Source organism: Bombus flavifrons, chromosome 3 (genome assembly GCF_040668555.2).
Source record: "Bombus flavifrons isolate JBK064 chromosome 3, iyBomFlav1_principal, whole genome shotgun sequence".
NCBI lineage: Eukaryota > Metazoa > Arthropoda > Insecta > Hymenoptera > Apidae > Bombus > Bombus flavifrons.
The window spans coordinates 18,660,149-18,678,238 of NC_138444.1; the positions used below are offsets into that span (position 1 = coordinate 18,660,149).

At 32.1% G+C, this 18,090-nt stretch overlaps 5 protein-coding genes across 6 annotated transcripts in view; 3 read left to right on the forward strand and 2 right to left on the reverse strand.

Moving 5' to 3' along the window:
• Positions 1-90: 90 nt before the first annotated feature.
• On the reverse strand, positions 91-2,466 carry nesd (SHC binding and spindle associated nessun dorma). The gene is made up of 5 exons (XM_069109778.1): positions 2,170-2,466; positions 1,194-2,108; positions 930-1,134; positions 604-867; positions 91-525 (listed from the first exon to the last, which is right to left on the reverse strand). The coding sequence occupies exons 2-5, from the start codon at positions 2,093-2,095 to the stop codon at positions 274-276; spliced, it is 1,623 nt and encodes a 540-aa protein (XP_068965879.1). The 5' UTR covers positions 2,096-2,108; positions 2,170-2,466; the 3' UTR covers positions 91-273.
• Positions 2,467-2,591: 125 nt separating this feature from the next.
• LOC138178203 (ADP-ribosylation factor-like protein 2-binding protein) lies at positions 2,592-3,983 on the forward strand. 2 transcript variants are annotated; one of them, XM_069109789.1, is made up of 6 exons: positions 2,592-2,733; positions 2,886-2,993; positions 3,058-3,164; positions 3,232-3,317; positions 3,410-3,506; positions 3,573-3,983. In XM_069109789.1, exons 1-6 carry the CDS (start codon positions 2,730-2,732, stop codon positions 3,660-3,662), a joined length of 492 nt encoding a protein of 163 aa, XP_068965890.1. In that variant the 5' UTR covers positions 2,592-2,729; the 3' UTR covers positions 3,663-3,983. The 2 variants fall into 2 exon arrangements, with proteins under 2 accessions (XP_068965890.1, XP_068965891.1); XM_069109790.1 differs by having other exon boundaries at positions 2,596-2,801.
• LOC138178195 (nuclear pore complex protein Nup93) lies at positions 3,908-7,158 on the reverse strand. Its single transcript, XM_069109774.1, has 6 exons — positions 6,854-7,158; positions 6,351-6,531; positions 4,981-6,269; positions 4,555-4,911; positions 4,355-4,472; positions 3,908-4,284 (listed from the first exon to the last, which is right to left on the reverse strand). Exons 1-6 carry the CDS (start codon positions 7,114-7,116, stop codon positions 3,973-3,975), a joined length of 2,520 nt encoding a protein of 839 aa, XP_068965875.1. The 5' UTR covers positions 7,117-7,158; the 3' UTR covers positions 3,908-3,972.
• A 910-nt stretch (positions 7,159-8,068) lies between these two features.
• On the forward strand, positions 8,069-12,602 carry Dis3 (exosome complex exonuclease RRP44-like protein Dis3). The gene is made up of 14 exons (XM_069109247.1): positions 8,069-8,283; positions 8,441-8,614; positions 8,713-8,870; positions 8,955-9,142; positions 9,214-9,440; positions 9,502-9,783; positions 9,874-10,158; positions 10,228-10,465; positions 10,547-10,805; positions 10,868-11,111; positions 11,171-11,391; positions 11,459-11,627; positions 11,718-11,996; positions 12,079-12,602. Exons 1-14 carry the CDS (start codon positions 8,230-8,232, stop codon positions 12,253-12,255), a joined length of 2,955 nt encoding a protein of 984 aa, XP_068965348.1. The 5' UTR covers positions 8,069-8,229; the 3' UTR covers positions 12,256-12,602.
• A 1,874-nt stretch (positions 12,603-14,476) lies between these two features.
• Positions 14,477-18,090, forward strand: part of Flo2 (flotillin-2) — an 87,967-nt gene continuing 84,353 nt past the window's right edge. The window contains exon 1 of the mRNA XM_069109787.1: positions 14,477-14,752. Within this exon, the coding sequence (XP_068965888.1) occupies positions 14,704-14,752 (49 nt within the window). The 5' untranslated portion in view covers positions 14,477-14,703. The remainder of the gene's footprint in view (positions 14,753-18,090) is intronic.

The following is an 18,090-nucleotide window of genomic DNA, read 5'->3' on the forward strand; positions in this document are numbered from 1 at the left end:
TTAAAAATTTGAGCACGTATTTTAATTGGTTCCTATCAATTGGAAAGATGATTAAATAATAAGTTTTGTATACAATTCATAACTGTTTTTAATTACAAGTGAAATACGAAGTGAATAGAAATAGTTTCCCCTTTTTATATAGATTATATCTATTATAACTTCTAAATAGAGATTCATATAAAAAAGTGTATAATTATATTTCTCAAAGATTCAAGAATTACATGCACTCTTATAACAAAAATAGAAAATTCAGTTATAATAGAAAAGATTACTCTAAGTCTCCATAGATTCATCTTGTTTTCTTAAAACAAATGATGTGGTCTGCTTCAATATAACATCTCCTTTGCCATTACCCTCAGACTTACAACCATATAGAGAAATTTCAGGTACCTTTTCTAATAATTCAAGGCTACCACATTTACGTTTTGTATCGTTTAAATATTTTTGCGTTTCTAATCGAATAGCATATTCCTTAAAATGTGTGAGAGAACAATTTTTTGCTGTTAATTTTGCATTGTCATGAATCTAAAAATAACAAGATATTATAATTAAATATCGTTTTGTAACTACATAATTATGGTAATCGAGACGAAAATAACATACTTGTATACCCTCTGCGCAATTTGTAAAGTTGCAATTATTCATAAACACTTCTCCGTTACTATAGATGACTAAACCTGTCCCAAGACTGTCAAAGAGTGTGTTTTCTATTATTAGTTTTGCATCCGGTAAAACCACGACTCCTAATTTCACCATACTCTGATTTAAGGCACATATTTTACAATTAACTATTTTTGTGGTTCCAACTCTCACTATTACAGCTGCTCTAAGATCACCCACATCTACAGTAATATTTTCTAGTAAAACCTATAAACACATATTCGGCATAGCTACAATTAGTCGGAGACACGATTCAATATATAACTTACTTCACTGCCAGAGAAATCAAGCAACGATGGTGCAGTTTCTGTGTCTTTCATATTAAGAATGGTATGTTCTAAGCTATCAATTCCTCTAATGGTACCTCCATCTTCCAATCTACCAGCTCCTTTTATTCGATGAGTTCCTTTTCCAACTATAATGATATCTCCCGTGTCGCACATGTGTAGAGTCTCTAACAAAGACCCAGATATTCTAGAAAAATGTATAAGAATCAAAAATCAATAGAGCTTTTTCAGTACTGTCGAACTTACTTAAAAAATAATTCTGGGGATAAAGAAGCTTGAACTTTGTTTATTTTTGCCTTCATTTCCTCGAGAGTTCCACCGAGCCACACAAAATAGCCTTCCTTGCACGTTTCTGTACTTTTTCTTTTCTCTATTTTATCATCCAAAGATGAGGTCTGATTCGTAAGAATTTCTCTCATAGCTGGGTTTTCAAGAACTTCCATCTCCCTTTTAATTTGTTGCAATCGAAAATGAAGTTTCATCAACTGACATGCTGTTCCCCCATCCACTATGTCATTCTCTGATTCTTCTCCCTCAGAAATAGTGTCCTCTAGTCTTGATATCTTCTCTTCGATCTCCCTTCCTTCCCTTACTAAACCTCTAATGATATCGCTAGTTTCTTTACTAACAACAAGCCTTTTCATGTCGAAGAACAATCTAATTCTTGTTTCCAAATGTACAGACACCCAATCGACGTTATCATCGTCATCTATGTCCCATGGCATCCATAAATATTTATAAAAAAATCTCAGCTGATCGAGGCAGGATGCAGTACCCACCATATCCAAAGCGGCGTTTTCCTGATTATGAGTTGGATAAAGCTCGATAAGTGCTACATCGTATTTTTCAGGTAACTGAATTTCATCTTGAACAGCAGTTATTTTCACCAATGCAGATAGATCACAGAAATCAACTTGCTCAACTTCTACTACCACAATAGTAGGATAATGAATATGAAAATCTTCACACACTAAACGTGGTATTCTCCATAATGCTTGCCAACCAACAGGTTCTAGTACAAGTTCTATATGGTAGGACCATTCTGCCTGAATTTGTGATGCAGGTACAATTTCTCCTCTGCTAGATAAAATTTCTGTTAATTCAACTAGCCTTTCTTGAAGACTTTTGTCAAAGGTATATATTTCCATTGATATGCGTTGCCTACAAAATGAACAATTTTATAAAAATCGATCGATAATATTAAAAATCTATGAATATTTACCTATCAGAGTTACAAATTTTCTTCCTATAAAATTTTATTGCAAGTTATATTACTAAAAATGTAAATTTCAGCCTTCTAGGTGTCAAGATCAAGAGAATTATTAATAGTAATAAATTAAAAACAAAACTTCTGTAATAACTATAGTCTAATTATTACAGCTTTAGGTCTAATAAGTTAATAAAACTAAAAACTAAATGTGTAAAAATTTGATTGAAAGACGAAAATTAGTCACACGTTCTCTTATTAAAACAAATCGAGATCTAAGCTATATTTTCAAATATTATTAATATATCAGATTTAACTGAATATATAAATAAATGAGAGAGAAATGTTTATTTTACGTATCAGTGACACATTTTCAATTAACGTTATGACAAATTAACTGTTATAAAAGATTCGAATTGCTATAAACGTGATTGGTCGACTAATCTTCTCGATTCTCGCTTTCAACAGTTATCGATCTATCGATACCGATGATATCTGACAAATAATAAGTTTATTTTATCATAGAAATAAACAGTGCCTTGTTTATGTAAACAATTGGAGAAACTGAAGAAACAATGGGTTTGTTCATATCATTTGAATAAATAATTAAGCATATATTTATCTTTCAAATATTAATGACTCCGAGGGTATTGACAATTGAAATTGAAATATCTATGTACGTATAAATAACGTAACTATTCTAATAATCTTTTAAAAATATTATTTAATAGACAATTGCAGCTTAGTAAGTGTCGAAGAAAATATGGAACAAAGTTCTAAAAACGTAGAGGATAAACTTTTCGACGAAATTATTGGACACATAGAAGATATTCTGTTAGGTACGCATTAAAACAAGATATTAAACATTCGATTTTATAATATAAGTTTCATTTTTATTTTTAGAAGACGAATTTCACTCTATTCAAAAAAAGTTTTTAGATGATTATTGGGATGTTTTTGAACCTGCAGAGGAAAATAAATTAATTTATACAGATATATTTAATGAATATGTAAGTGCTCTAACAATAAAAAATAACAATTTTTTTATACTTGCATATTAATACATGATTTTTGTAGAATAAGGCAGTGGAAAATTATATCGTTAATTACTTACAGAAGCTAATACCACATTTTAATATCGACACATTTTTAGAACATTTAAAGTAAGCGCTATAACTTTATAATTATATAAAGTGTATATAAAAATTATAAATATGACTAAAAAGTTTCTTTTAATGGTTATTGAATGATTTAGTAATAAGCAAAATGAATTGGAAGGTGAAGTTTTTGAAGTATTATCAACCTTCACAGACTTCATGTCCTTTAAAGAAATGTTTCTTGACTTTAGAGCTGTAAGTAACATGATTATAATAAAGTAAAAGTAAATATCGCAGTGGTTACATCCAAGTTTTTTTCAGGTAAAAGAAGGAAAGGTTCAAGATCTTAGTTGTGGAATATCTGTTACATCTCTCAAAAGTAACACGAATGACAATGATTCTTTTGGATAAAAAATATTCTCAAAAAAATAAATATTTTAAATATACTAAAGAAATAAATGACCTGTTCACTAATTGTATTTCTTATGTTCAATTGTTATTTTTAAAAGTCAGTACATTTAACTTATTTCTAATTATTGTTTAACGAAGTACAAAAAGATATATACATTGTATTCATAAATTCTATAAGAAATAGAGGAATTGTGTTTCAATACATTGATCGTTTTTGTGCTTCGTAAATCCAGTATTCGCACAAATATATCTGTTGTATTTACTTAAAGTACTGTATCGAAAATAAAACAACAAATATAACAAGTTTGATTCAGCACATAAGGATCTCCATTTGTACAAGTTTGCTATTCGTTTCATTTGGCATACGATACGGAAGTGTTCCTGCGAAACTAGTTAAAGCTCGCGCTTGTTCCCGAAGATCAAGAAGTTGCTGTTTCCTTGCTTCTTCATCACCTGGTTCCATCGATCGTAATTTCTGATATTGACGGTAAAGTATTGTCATTGTAGCTAAAAGGACGTCGGCTAATGTACCAGCTACTTCAGGTGGTACACGTCGTATTGCGTTTACTCTTTCATCGACTTCTTTGATATGCAATGGTAACAATTTCGCCTCTGCAATAGTCTATAAACAAATAATTATATATTAATGACATAAACTTCAATATAGCTATGTACAATCCTATATATCTTACCCTAAGCGCACTTTGATATTGTTCATTATGAAATTGATCAAAGAACACCATTAAGTGCTTTAAAGTATAAAATGCAGATACTAATTCGGATGGTGCTTGTATTTCAATGTTTTGATACCTAAAAATATATATTTATATATGTATTTGACAATTTTAACGATGACAATTAATAACGATGACATCGTGGATTTCAATATTACCTTCTGCTTATCTCTGTAGCAGTCACCTGCAATCGAGATCTGAGTGATCCCGGCGAAGTTTTTTGATTAACAACTTGCGCCAAAAGCGTACACATTAGACTAAGAACTTTCTCGTGATTGCGAGCAAGATCGTACACTGTTACTGCATCTTCTAAAAGACCTTTTCTATATAATGTATCAGCGCTTATGTTTATAACATCTTCTGTATTAATTTGAAATTGATCTAAAATCCCTGGTACCCAACGATCTTCTACTATCTTTCCAATTAACTGAGTTCTGACTGCTGGAGAAGTATCAACTACCATTTCTGCAGCTGATGCAGCAAACATGTTACGATCATGTGGATCTTTCATAGATCTAAAAAGTAATTAGGTAATTAAAATTAAATTTGAAAATTTCGATGATTATTTGATTTTCTATACAAACCTTAATAAGAACAGATAATGTAAACATTCCTTTGGATCTGTGGAATCAAATCGTTTAACGTACAATAATATTAATCTGGCAAAATTTAATCTTTTAGCAGGAGTCTTATCAGCAGGATCAACACTTATTAAAGGTGCTAGAACACTTTGGCTTACTCCTAACAAGTTATGTTCATGCATAGCAGCTGCTAAATGTACAGCATGTGGTAAATGCCTTGCTCCTGCTCCTCTTGCCAGAAATTCAATCGCAGCCTCAAATTGACCAGTCAAAAATAACATTGAAAAATATACAAACGGTTGTTCATGAGCATGATAATATGACTCTCCATAAATTTCTGATATCGTAGTTTGTAAGTAATCCAAAGTCAATTTATTTTCTGCATCCGATTGATCTCTAACTTGGCACAGTTTCAACCACAAATAATCATCAGCTGTACAAATTACATCAGAGTGCAGGTCATCAGGTTCACAAGGAACTAATGCACAATATGCAACTCTTTTATATGGATCAGTAACTGATCTAACATGTTTCCTATACTGCAATTTTAAATTTGATTCTGCAGAACTACTAGGACGTCTTTGGGGATCATTACAAGCTTCTTCCAAGGCAACCCTAAATTCTGGAAATTTTGTGTTGTATTGATTAAGACATTGCAATGCAGCTTTGTAATCACCAACCCTCATACAATAATACACTAAAGGCCATAATGGTTTATCTTCAACCATAACATCTTCTAAATCTTTCAGATTTTGTACTTTAACGCTAACAAAACTTTTAACTAATGGCACAGTGCCTGGAATGCCACCCCTTTTAGCTTGAGCAGGGTTTTCATTAATAACAGAGTTCATAAATTCCTTATATCTATCTTCTAAGTACTTTCTTGCATGTAACACAATTTCTTGTTCAACAATAGCTGTACTTCTTGATTTGATTTGATCTTCTCTAGGAATTGGTCGAATGTCTACCATACGTTTAACCATTTTCCAAAGATCCACAATTTTTTTATCATTAAATGACTTTGCAGCTTCACAAAACGCATTAAACAAGTTAGGTTTAGTTATCCCCCTAAGCACATGATCATTATAATTTTGTAACTGTTTCACATAAGCTACTTCTATATCAGATAAGCCACTAATCATGGAACCAGCTAATTTAGTACGTTGTGGAGTACCACGTAAATCTACAAGCTCCCCAGACGGAGCTGTCATGGCATTTATTATCTCAAACCGCATTTGTTTCCATTCACCCAGCATATGTTCCATTTGTTGAACTCTAGTAAGTTCAAAAGTCTGAAATAATTTCATATAGTTCATACATATACACGTATATCCTATAATATTGTTTACAAGGAATATAATAAAATATCTTACATCTTTATGGACTTGTTCAATGATTGACAATATAGCATTTTCCTTCTCATTCCTAAGGTAACTAACTATATCTGTATCTGCAATAGGATCTAAAGGTTCAAATGTACGTCTTGCACTAAGTGAACTTAATTTCTGCGAAATCTGAGGTAAATCAACACCACGTGAGCCAAGCAATAGATGTCTGAAATTATAAAATATTATATATATTGAAGAAATCTGAAATATATTGATGAAATAAATTTTATTTTAATTAGAAAATGTATAAGCACAAGACAAATTACTTTGCTCTAAATGTTAGTCATACATATATACATATTACTAAAAATAAAATGATAGGTATTATCCTGAAAATTTTGGCGCCAGAAATTTATAAAATTTTTAGGTTATCTGTGACATCAAACATAATTATTTTTACATGAATGAATTTTCTATTTAAAGTACATGACATACAATTATAAATCATTTAAAAATTTTATGTGCGATAAATATACAAGTATTCTTACGCCTGTACTTGATTGTCTTGAGTACCGGTCTGTGTGACACGAGACCAGAGTTCGTTGGAAGCCTCTAAGATTTGACGAAGATTTCTCTCAACTTGAGGAAGTTCTTCGTTGCTTTCTACAGCAGCAGATAATCGTTCTGCTGATCGCAATAATTCACTAAAGCCCGTGTCTCCAGATACTCTAGAAGAATTCATGGTTAACATATCGGTGTATCCAAAATCGTTCATATTTAAAACACAATGTTCATGGATTCCATCGCCCATAAGTTACCGCACTATCCAGTTAGGAAAAAGACGAGAGCGTTCACGCTCGTAGTTTCAGAGTAGAGATGCTGCACCATGCGGCCAAGTGCTGAGGTTAAATAAATTTAGCATATACAAGAACCTATAAAAATAGGGATCTGCCCTGTTTGGTTGCAATTTAGCATATACAAGAACCTATGTTTTTAAGCCTAACGTTAGGGATCTGCTCAATTTTATTGTACATTAGCATAGACGAGAATTTATTTAGTAGCACGATTCTACGGAAAAGTTCATATCTACTTTTCTATCCGAATTTTTTTCGAGTATTCTTTGTACAATCGTCAACGTATATATATATATACACATATATATAAAAGTAAAGTATTTTTTTACACTTAATTTTTTACTTTCGTCATTTATTTATTGTTAGTCATAATCATTCGCATTGTCTCTACATGTTTTTGAGTAACCAAACAGGGCAGATCCCTAACTTTAATCTTAAATACAAAGATTCTTGTATATGCTAACTTTAATTGACCTCAACAATTGGCCGCATGGTGCAGCATTAGTTCGGAAACAACCAGGTCCATAAGCGTGAGCACTCTCATTTCCTCTCTGGTCCAATATAAATTGTAGGGACTTTTGATCTTCTCATAAATTGTTTAGTTTAGTTTAGTTTCTTGTTTTTCTCTTGGGACCAAGAGATGGCGTTTTTACGGAGCTAACTACAACCTCTATTGCCCAGTAAAACATTTTCTTTTAGCATTTCGCTCTTTTTCTTTTACTGACGCTTTTCGCTTTTAAAATTTTCTTTTTCGTATCTCATACTTTCCTCTGTTTCTGTGTTTTTGTGCCAACAGCACATGGTCATCCACTATAGGCTAACCGTGCTTAAGGCAGCCTGACTTCATTATTCTTATGTGTCGAGATCTATTTATGCACATGGTCGTGTTATGGTTTATGGTTATAGAACTTGGACTTCCGGTACGGTTTATGATTGATGTTTATAACATCTATATTAACCAAGCCGTGTGTGCATAGTTTGTTAACGAACAGTATCTTATTTTCTTTGACAGAAAAATATATAAATAATTAGTTAAATACACTTTTCCCTATGCAACAAAACCAAGCAATATGTTGACGACCAAAATATTCTTTAGGAAAACTAAAGGGGGAAATGTGTTTAAGGTATTAAATAAAATCAAAAGTACTTGACATTTTATGATTTGTAATTGATTATATGAATGCAATCATATTCATTTATAATGCGGTTTTTCAAAGAATTAAATATGACAAAACAATTATAAAAATATTATGATTTGTTAAAGTTTAGTTTTCTTTTTAGACGGTTAGGGAGCATTACCTTAGAGATGATATTCACTGTGGATCTAAAGCTTGTGGAAAGTGCGTGTACAGAACTCGGGACATAATTTTAGATGACGAGGATTCCAGTGTAAGCTGTTCTAAGATAATGGAACCTTATTATCTATTAATTGATACTAATATTATTTTAGATCAAGTGAGTGTTGTTTTAATCGAATATGTTTAACGTTCACAATGTAATGTATTATTATATAATCTTTATTCTTCTTAATATAAAAATATATAATTTTTAAGATTGACATTTTGGAAGAAGATATTATCTGTAATGTCATTATTGTGCAAACAGTGTTGGAAGAAGTGAAACATAAAAGTTCCACCGTATATAAAAGATTAAGGAATATTATCACTAATCCACAAAGGAAATTTTATGTATTTGTTAATGAACATCATAAGTATGTTAACAATATCGTATCTATTTATTTATTTTACTAGGTATGTCTTATTATTATTTACTTTTTTTTATTACTACTATGCAGAGATACTTATGTCGAGCGTAACCCTGGTGAAAGTACAAATGACAGAAATGATAGAGCAATTAGGGTTGCAACAAAGTGGTATAATGCACATTTAAATTTAAATGACAATACAATCAAAACTGTGCTATTAACAGATGATACACGCAACAGAGAATTAGCAGAAAAAGAAGGGATCCCAGTTATTTCAAGTAAAATTATTTGTTTAATAACTTCAAAGATACTCTAATTTTTATTTCAATTTACATTGTTATTTTTTTAGTGGAAGATTATATATTATCGTTAGAAAATTCAGGCTTTTTGGCTGATAAATTATGTAAAAAGAGTTATGGTGCAGTATTTGAGGGCCCAGAAATTTTCCCATGTCATCTTACACCATTTGAATTACATGAAGGCATAAAAAATGGGAATCTTCTGCAGGGAACCTTTCAAGCTTCAAAAGAAAATTTCCTTGAAGGATTCGTGAATGTAGATGGAGTTGAAAAATCTGTGAGTACTTGTTTTCTATATTTTTAATAGATATGTATTTATTACATATATTTGATTATAGATTTTTATCCAAGGTCGTAGTAACCTTAATAGAGCTGTTGATGGCGATGCAGTTGTAGTGGAACTCTTGCCAGAGGACCAGTGGTCATCTCCTAGTGACATTGTTCTGCAAGATGAAGAAGAAGCAGATGCTGATGATGATATTTTAAAAACAAATAAAGTATTAGATAAATTTGGTTCATCAAACAAGATGCAAAAGACACCGACTGGCAAAGTTGTTGGAATTATCAGAAGAAATTGGAGACAATATTGTGGAATATTACAACCCAGTAACATAGAAGGGGTAAAAGCTGAGCAAATTTCCATAATTAGATCATACATATGTATGTATGTATGTATATATTCTATATTTCATAATCTTCTGTTTATTTAGAATGTGCGACATTTATTCGTGCCAGCTGAACGAAAAATACCTAAAATAAGAATCGAAACTAGACAATATACTGTGCTGTGTAAACAGAGAATCATCGTAGCAATTGATTCATGGCCACGTAATTCTAGATATCCTCTTGGTCATTTTGTACGCGCGTTAGGTGAAATAGGGAACAAAACCACCGAAAATGAAGTGATATTGTTAGAACACGATATCCCCCATAGTCGATTTTCTGACGCTGTCCTCAGCTCATTACCAGAGATCTCATGGAAAGTCACGGACGTCGTATGTAGTAATATGCAAAAAGAAAGTAATCCTTTCAAAGCTCATATAAATTGAATGTATCATTTATAGGACATAGCACAAAGGGAAGATCTAAGATATTTAGATGTATGTTCAGTCGACCCACCGGGTTGCACAGATATCGATGATGCGCTTCACTGTAGAGATCTACCAAATGGTAATGTAGAAGTAGGTGTACATATTGCGGATGTAACACATTTTGTAAGGCCTGGTACTGCGTTAGATAAAGAAGCAGCATTACGATCTACGACTGTATATTTGGTTGACACGAGAATTCACATGATTCCTGGTACGAATTATTTCAATTTTATTTTTATTGAATAAAATGTTGAAGATTCTAACATACCATATAATATGTTAATTATTGCAGAGTTACTCAGCAAAAATTTGTGCTCTTTACGAGAAAAAGAAGAGAAACTAACGTTTTCTTGCATATGGGAAATGGATAGAGATGCAAACATAATTAATACTAGATATTGTAAGTCCGTAATATGTTCACGAGCAGCGATGACTTACGATGAAGCTCAACTAAAAATTGACGATGTTACTCAACAAGATTCACTTGTAAAGTCATTAAGGAATCTTAATAATTTAGCTAAAAAGTTAAGAAAGAGACGTCTGGATAATGGGTATGTAAAGTTATGTTACAAAGATATACATGATAGTGTGTATAATTTGCTTTTTATTGCAGAGCGTTATTATTAGCATCTCCAGAAGTCCGTTTTGAAGTAGACTGTGAAACGCATGATCCTATCGAAATGGAGGTAAAAATATTGCGAGAAACTAATTCTATGGTGGAAGAATTTATGTTGCTCGCAAATATTTCGGTTGCTAAAAAGATTTTAGAAGAATTCCCAGAATGCGCTGTATTAAGAAGGCATCCGGAACCACCACCTACTAATTTTGAGCCTCTTATAAAGGCCGCAAAGAATCAGGTATGAAAAGCTTATTCAAAAAATAATAATTCTGGTAAAACAAAATTTTTCTTCAACAGGGTTTTACTATAAATGTAGATAGTGGCAAAGCATTAGCAGATTCGTTAAATAAATGTCATAAAGAAAGTAACCCTTACTTTAATACCATGGTAAGGATACTTGCCACACGCTGTATGATGCAAGCTGTATATTTTGTTAGTGGCATGCATCAACCAAGTGAATACTATCATTATGGTTTAGCATGTCCTGTTTATACTCATTTTACATCGCCTATTCGAAGGTAGGAAAATTTGTTATGCAAATAAATAATATTTAATTTGAACGTACATATCTATTTAATTTTATAGATACGCAGATGTGATGGTACATCGTTTATTAGCAGTTTGCATTGGGGCTGATGCAACATATCCCGATTTGTTAGACAAAAAGAAGAATCACACACTTTGTCAAAATATGAACTATCGTCATAGAATGGCTCAATATTGTAATCGAGCATCAGTAGCACTAAATACTCATGTGTGTATTTGGTTATTTATCTTTGATTTCATTATTTGAATTGATTGTTCAATTGCACATATATCATTCATTATGCTCTTCTCTTTTTAGTTATTCTTTAGAGAAAAAATTCAAGACGAAGAAGGTTATATACTTTTTGTACGAAAGAATGCGTTGCAAATATTGATAATAAAGTATGGCTTAGAGGGGACTTTGTACTTGAACAAAGACAAAAATTTAGATGCTACATTTACGTATAATGGCGAAGATCATTCACAAACCTGTGGAAATATCGTATTTCGCACTTTCGATCCGGTTACTGTGCAAATAAGTTTAAACAGATCCAATATACAGCATGAGAAACTAATATTTAAGTTGGTTAAGCCGTTTGTAAGTAAATTATTACTACGAAAGCAAATAAATACTAATTGTTTCTATATAGTTCAATGTTCATAAAATTGTATGCGAATAGATTCCAGGTTTCAGTGTACCTCCAACAAATACTGCAACAAATACTGATTCTTGTCAGATGGTACCGAAAGAAAGTACGAAAGAAACGGGAAAAAGAAAGAAAAGAGCAGAGAAAGTATCAGACAGTAGTACCAAAAGTGGAGGAAGCAAGAAAAAACAGAAGAAAAGGAAACACTAGCTTCATTGTACATTTTTCCCTCTAGAATTAAAGATATACAGACTAATCATTGGATGTAATGAGATATAAATACAATAATAGTTATATTTCTAATTTTATCATAAATAAGTATGTATATATTAATTATTATATATGTATACATATTTATGTGTGTTAAGAAATAGAAATAATAAAAAATTTAATATTTTTATTAGAAACAAAAAGTTATTAAAGAATGTAAAACTAGATACTATTTTTTATGAAATAACTGTGACAAATAATCGCAAGTTAGATAAGCAAATTTACATCAGGGTGTCTGGTAACCGATGGTACAACCAGATGGAAAATGATGTTACGTGAAAAAATAAGTCGAAAATATAAATAAATTTTGTTCATATGACGCGTCATGTAAAATTTTCATATAGAGTCATCCTGTACCCGGTTTTACCACCAATTACAGGACACCCTGTATATACATTGGCGTGCGAAATTAAAGGACCACTAAATTTGTTCTCAACGAAAAATTGTCGATACTTAAACTGTTATAACGTCATAAAAAATCATTCAAGTGCATAATCAATGATATGGTACATATAAAACTTATACTATTTAAAACTTCATATATTTTTCTCTTCTTTTTACTGTACATGTTAAATAATTTTTAATGTAAAGAAGAAAATTATCTTATATTTAAGTAAAAAACAGTAAAAACGAAGATGATATATGTATTTAAAATATGATACTCTTATTATACCTCGTCTGTGATTATATACTGTCGTATCTTGTGCCTCCCCGTAGCGTAAATTTTGAGAACCTCATGTACCGACGTAGCTTGTGGTTCCTCGTAGCGTGAATTTTGGTGCGGTAAATATGAATTGAACCGATTAATGCAAAAGTGGAGTAAGTGAATTTGTTGTCTATTTGGTTTGGCACCACATCTCAAAAGCATGACTTTCATTCAGTTCTGTGCAGAATTGATGTAAGTATATCTTCACTAGTTTCTTGGTGGATAGCAGAATAAGTAGGAATCGTCCACTCGTTCCCTTACATGTTTACTTTAGCCCTCGTTATCCAGTAATCAACTTTTTTGAATTACATCACTTTTGCATTAAACGGCTCAATTGTGCAGCGGCATAGCTGGGTCAATGAACGGAAGAATTTTGACAGAAAATTTATTGATTATCGCTGATAATTATATTTCCAATCGTACGTTAGTTTGCATATTTATTTTCATTACCATCGGAAGGAACATATTATCCCAGAGCATAAAACGCTTACTTTTCTATATGATACATACTAATCAAATTAATTTTTATCAACGTAAATTACTAACAATTTTCTCAATTGGATATCAAATAGATCGTGTTTTATTAATGTAAAACCGAGGGTATAAATAAAGTAAATTAGGAAGATTAGACAAGAAATTTATCGCTGAACTTAATGCATTGAGACTTCAAAGCGTAAATAATTGTACAAGTTTTAAAATCTTTTAAATTTGTATTTAAGTTATTCAAATTAATACACGGTTCTAAAGTTTTCTTCATTTAAAATTCTGTGTTCGATTCTAATCTATTCGATACTCTCCAATTTCATTTAACTTTAAATTTACGAGCAGTGTTTCGAGAAAATAAATCAAATTTACAGATTTATATACGTGGAATAAGCAATACAGCTGAGCGACGGATTGTCGCTCGTTGCTCATCGCTCTTCTATATAATCACGGTATAAGTGAATGCAATATGGGATTAGAAAGAGAACGCTGCACATTTGCAAATAACGTATACACATTCGTGCAGTAAATATGCGAGTGTAATACCGATCAACGAACAGCGTCAATGTGCGTGCTGATCAGACAAAGACAGGAGTAGCCTCCATGTAGCGTCCTCTTTCTATTCCCATACCGCATCCACTTACACGGTAACGTATGACTCGCGTAATCTATCTTTATATTTCTATGGTATAGGATCGTGGCTTCAGCGTTCCACGGGCAACAACCCAACCTAAAATTCCCCAAGTTTCCCAAAATACAACGATATAAACATACGTTTCATTTTCCAATATATTTTAATACAATTATTATTATTAGCAAATTACTTGCCAAAATTCTTTGAAGTAAAGGAAATCTAATTTAGAAATGAGCCTTTAAATAAGTACATATAGAGGAGATGGTTCATTTTGAAGAGATGTCGCTGTACGTGGAAATGTCGAGGTTGGCAGTGTTGCAAGCTAGGGTTTTGCAAAAGCTACAAATTTGGGTAGTGGCTTTGAGTAACATCGTAACCTTACGACGCGCGACTAACACGTATTGTTGCATGTTATTAATGATTTACCGGGGTTTTTGAAATAATCCATATTTCATTACTACCAATTTATTGTATAGATTAGTGTCAGTGGTAACCGTTTTAGTTCTGGTTGTTTGCTTGTGCCGGTTTGTTGTTGCATCTTCATTAAGAAAGAGTTTATCTGACAATGGGAAACGTTCATACTTGTGGTCCAAACGAAGCTTTGGTCGTATCAGGTATGTATAGATGAATGCTAAATAAGTATTTTTTACGACTCGATCAAGCGGTGCAATATATTAAACTAGAGCTGCCACGCTTGGTATTTTTCGTAGGCTTCTGTCGCTAATTTGAAAAAAGTAACGTAAATTATCGTATGCTACGAGTTTTGAGAGATTGTTGTTTTAGAGCAATTTGTATGGAATCTTTGTACATTTATAAAATTAATCGAACGATTAACTTTAACCATCTGACAGTACACCGCCCTTGCCAGTATCAGTTTAGTGTATTTGGTTTTACACGTAGTGACACTTCCTAATTTATGCATGTGTCAATAGCTATTTGATTAACACGATACAACGAATGCGCACCGTAGAGAATCTCGGTTATTAATTTCATAACATTGAAAATCTTTTATTTTGCTGCACTAAACATAGAATAATATGACGCGCATGTTGGAACTATTGTTAACGTAAGGAAAAATAAGCACGTAAATTTAAAAATACAAGATATTGTATATGGAAAAATGAATTTTAATTATCACTTCGTCGTGGAAAAATGTGATTAACATTAATATAATTAATCATACACACACACACACATATATATATGTTCTAAAGTAAGTTCTGAAAGTAAGTTGGAAAATAGATCTGGGTTAAATATCCTCAAGGTGAAATTGATAAACTTAAATGTAATACGTAGACATACATAAGTATGTAGTTTAATTCAGGTAATTGGAAATAGGGTCATAGGGTCAATAGTTTTCACTTGCATAACTATATTATTTTATTATTATTTCTTTATTTAATTACGAAATAATTTGGCTTCTACGAAAATACTTCAATCGTATGTGAATCATAATTGTAAATATTACTGGAAGTTATATTCTTCTGCACACATGCAGCCATGCACTTGGATAGCTAATTTGTTAAAAATATTACAAATAAACGAGTCTGTGTATCTAGTCTATGTATTTGAACTTGTTCATTTATCGTTTGTGATAGACGATAAGAGCTAGCACAAGAGGCTTCATTTAATTGCAAGGTATGAATTGCGTAATAGAAATTAGAATGAAATAATTATCGATTAATTCATATGGATTCTAGAGTCGATATATTACAGATATACATATATTATTATACATACGGTAATTACCGATATCCCATCCACCTCACCGATATCGATAATTTTGGAATATGTTGTCGGGGACATGATTCTGAAAAATTTTTTCCTGTACATACAACCACCGCTCGGTAATAGTTTTCGAGATATTCACAAAAGACTGTCGACCACCACCGCCACAGTGAATCCAACCTATAATTGTGCGTCCACTAGATTTAATTAGATATTCATATTAAGTAATATTTACTTATTTATAACACTTACTTATAAATTATACTTATCTATAATAAGTATTAACTTATTATAAATAATTAGCCATGTCACTGCGCCACACTAGAAAAAATTACTGAAAATTCTCAATGCAAGAATTGATTGTAAATATTAATAAATAAAAAAAAAATTGTGCGTCCATAGCAGGGTACGCATTATTATTGGCCGGATAAAATAACGACTAACACAAATCTAATTCTTATTTTTTGTTTATAACTTATATAGATTTTGGGATAGGTGTGATTTTATCCGGTCTCCTCACGGCAGCAGGAAACCGATACTTCCGCATAGGCTGTCACGGGTGCACAACTATAGGCAGAATTCACTAGTAGCAGTAGTAGTAGTGATAGCGACAAAGTTTTGCAAATATCCTAGAATCCGTGGCCCAGCGACGATTATATGTACAGAGAGAAGTTATTTAAAATGTTGACTTCTGCAATATATTAAAAAATCCTCGAAATCGGTGAGGATACTTAGGATAAAACCTACTGAATGTTTTAGAGTTGTTGCAAAAAGTTTTCGAATTTTATTTTCATGAATTTTATCTTTTCAGAAATAAACGTAAAATAATTGAAATGATGATAAATAAAAAACGGTTATTATCTAATCGGTTGCCATTTTCACATGTAATTTTTCGCGGAAATATTTTTATGGAAAGAAGAAGTATGACTCATCCTTTATATTCGTGTCATACACGCAAACCATTTGTTATCTTTTATAAGATTGATGAAGCGAAATTACTCTTCCCCACGGTAATATTGTACAATGTAGCTTTTACAATTACAATTCTAACCTTCGACGTTCGTGACCTTCGTATTTCAACAAGAAAGCAAAATATCAATTAACTGATTACTATATCGTGCCCCCTCTTTGATACGATACAATCTTTGATCGAAACATGTTTCGTATAACAAACAGTTCATAATTAATTTAAGTGGTACACTTAGGTGTATCATTTTGTTATGATCGAATTAAAAACGAATATCATTAATGTATTGGGTCTAAGTTAGTTTCTTAATCCGCCCGCCGCGAGGAAAATCTAACGCAAATCCAATACATCGATGATATTTAATCGAGTAATATTATAACAGACATTTCTTGCAGCCGCGCATACGCGGTTGTGCACGGAGCTTTCATGTTCAAAAATCATTGAAATCGGAGGGTAGATAGTTTTTGTGCAATTTCAGCAGAATTTCTATTTCTTCCTTCGTTGTTCAACGAGATGGAAATGCATATATCTACATCGATCCACGAGTCATAAAAATGTGGGTATTGCGTGGAAACGCAAATTGGCTTTTGTAGTAGGGAAAATAATCTTTTATATTTGGACGAATATTCGTATTCTATTGGCATTATAATAGACACTATATATATGTGTGTGTAGCATTAAATTAAGATTGTTGTTAAGAATAACCTTGCAATGTATTATCGTTCATCACTTTTGACATTACTTTTTGTCGAAGTGATTCTCACTTCTAGGAAAACATATTGCGTTTGCAAGTTCCACTATGGCGATAGAAGGTCAATGTTTCCGATTTCAAATTGCATTCCCAGTAATCGTCGGAATCGAACGGGTGTTTCTTACACTCGGATGAACACGTTTGTTTATAAAACTAAGTACCAAGTTTTCCCATGGCCCTTGCTCTGGAAACTTCGACTTTCATCAAAATTCCGATGTCATCGGGGTGGCTCAGATAATTAAAACGGATAATAAAAAACGCGAGCCCCTCGCAGCCAGTGATGGTTAGCGGTCCTTTTCCATCTAATAGGAAATCCTCGACGTGTGGCTTGAAAATGTTCGCTTGATCCTACATGTTTGTGCCTACTTGATCGCGCAGGGTGAAGTTTGGTCCACCGTACGTATCCATCCTTCACTTTGGCTCTAGAAATCCTACACCTGCGACCGATTACCGCTCTGCAGTATCGGTCTGATGGTTTCGTTTCGTACATTCGATCGATCATTGAA

Excerpts from the sequence above, each read along its gene's own strand:
- nesd (XM_069109778.1), bottom strand. The coding sequence starts at position 2,095 with ATGGAAATATATACCTTTGACAAAAGTCTTCAAGAAAGGCTAGTTGAA. Across the intron at positions 1,135-1,193 it reads TCCCCAGAATTATTTTTTAA|AATATCTGGGTCTTTGTTAG; the intron begins GTAAGTTCGACA and ends ACATTTTTCTAG. Across the intron at positions 526-603 it reads ATTGCGCAGAGGGTATACAA|ATTCATGACAATGCAAAATT; the intron begins GTATGTTATTTT and ends TGTTATTTTTAG.
- Dis3 (XM_069109247.1), top strand. The coding sequence starts at position 8,230 with ATGTTGACGACCAAAATATTCTTTAGGAAAACTAAAGGGGGAAATGTG. Across the intron at positions 10,159-10,227 it reads CATGGAAAGTCACGGACGTC|GACATAGCACAAAGGGAAGA; the intron begins GTATGTAGTAAT and ends TATCATTTATAG. Across the intron at positions 11,392-11,458 it reads TTTACATCGCCTATTCGAAG|ATACGCAGATGTGATGGTAC; the intron begins GTAGGAAAATTT and ends TTAATTTTATAG.
- LOC138178195 (XM_069109774.1), bottom strand. The coding sequence starts at position 7,116 with ATGGGCGATGGAATCCATGAACATTGTGTTTTAAATATGAACGATTTT. Across the intron at positions 6,532-6,853 it reads CAAGACAATCAAGTACAGGC|ACATCTATTGCTTGGCTCAC; the intron begins GTAAGAATACTT and ends TTATAATTTCAG. Across the intron at positions 4,912-4,980 it reads CATTATCTGTTCTTATTAAG|ATCTATGAAAGATCCACATG; the intron begins GTTTGTATAGAA and ends ATTACTTTTTAG.
- LOC138178203 (XM_069109789.1), top strand. Across the intron at positions 2,994-3,057 it reads CATAGAAGATATTCTGTTAG|AAGACGAATTTCACTCTATT; the intron begins GTACGCATTAAA and ends TTTTATTTTTAG. Across the intron at positions 3,165-3,231 it reads CAGATATATTTAATGAATAT|AATAAGGCAGTGGAAAATTA; the intron begins GTAAGTGCTCTA and ends TGATTTTTGTAG.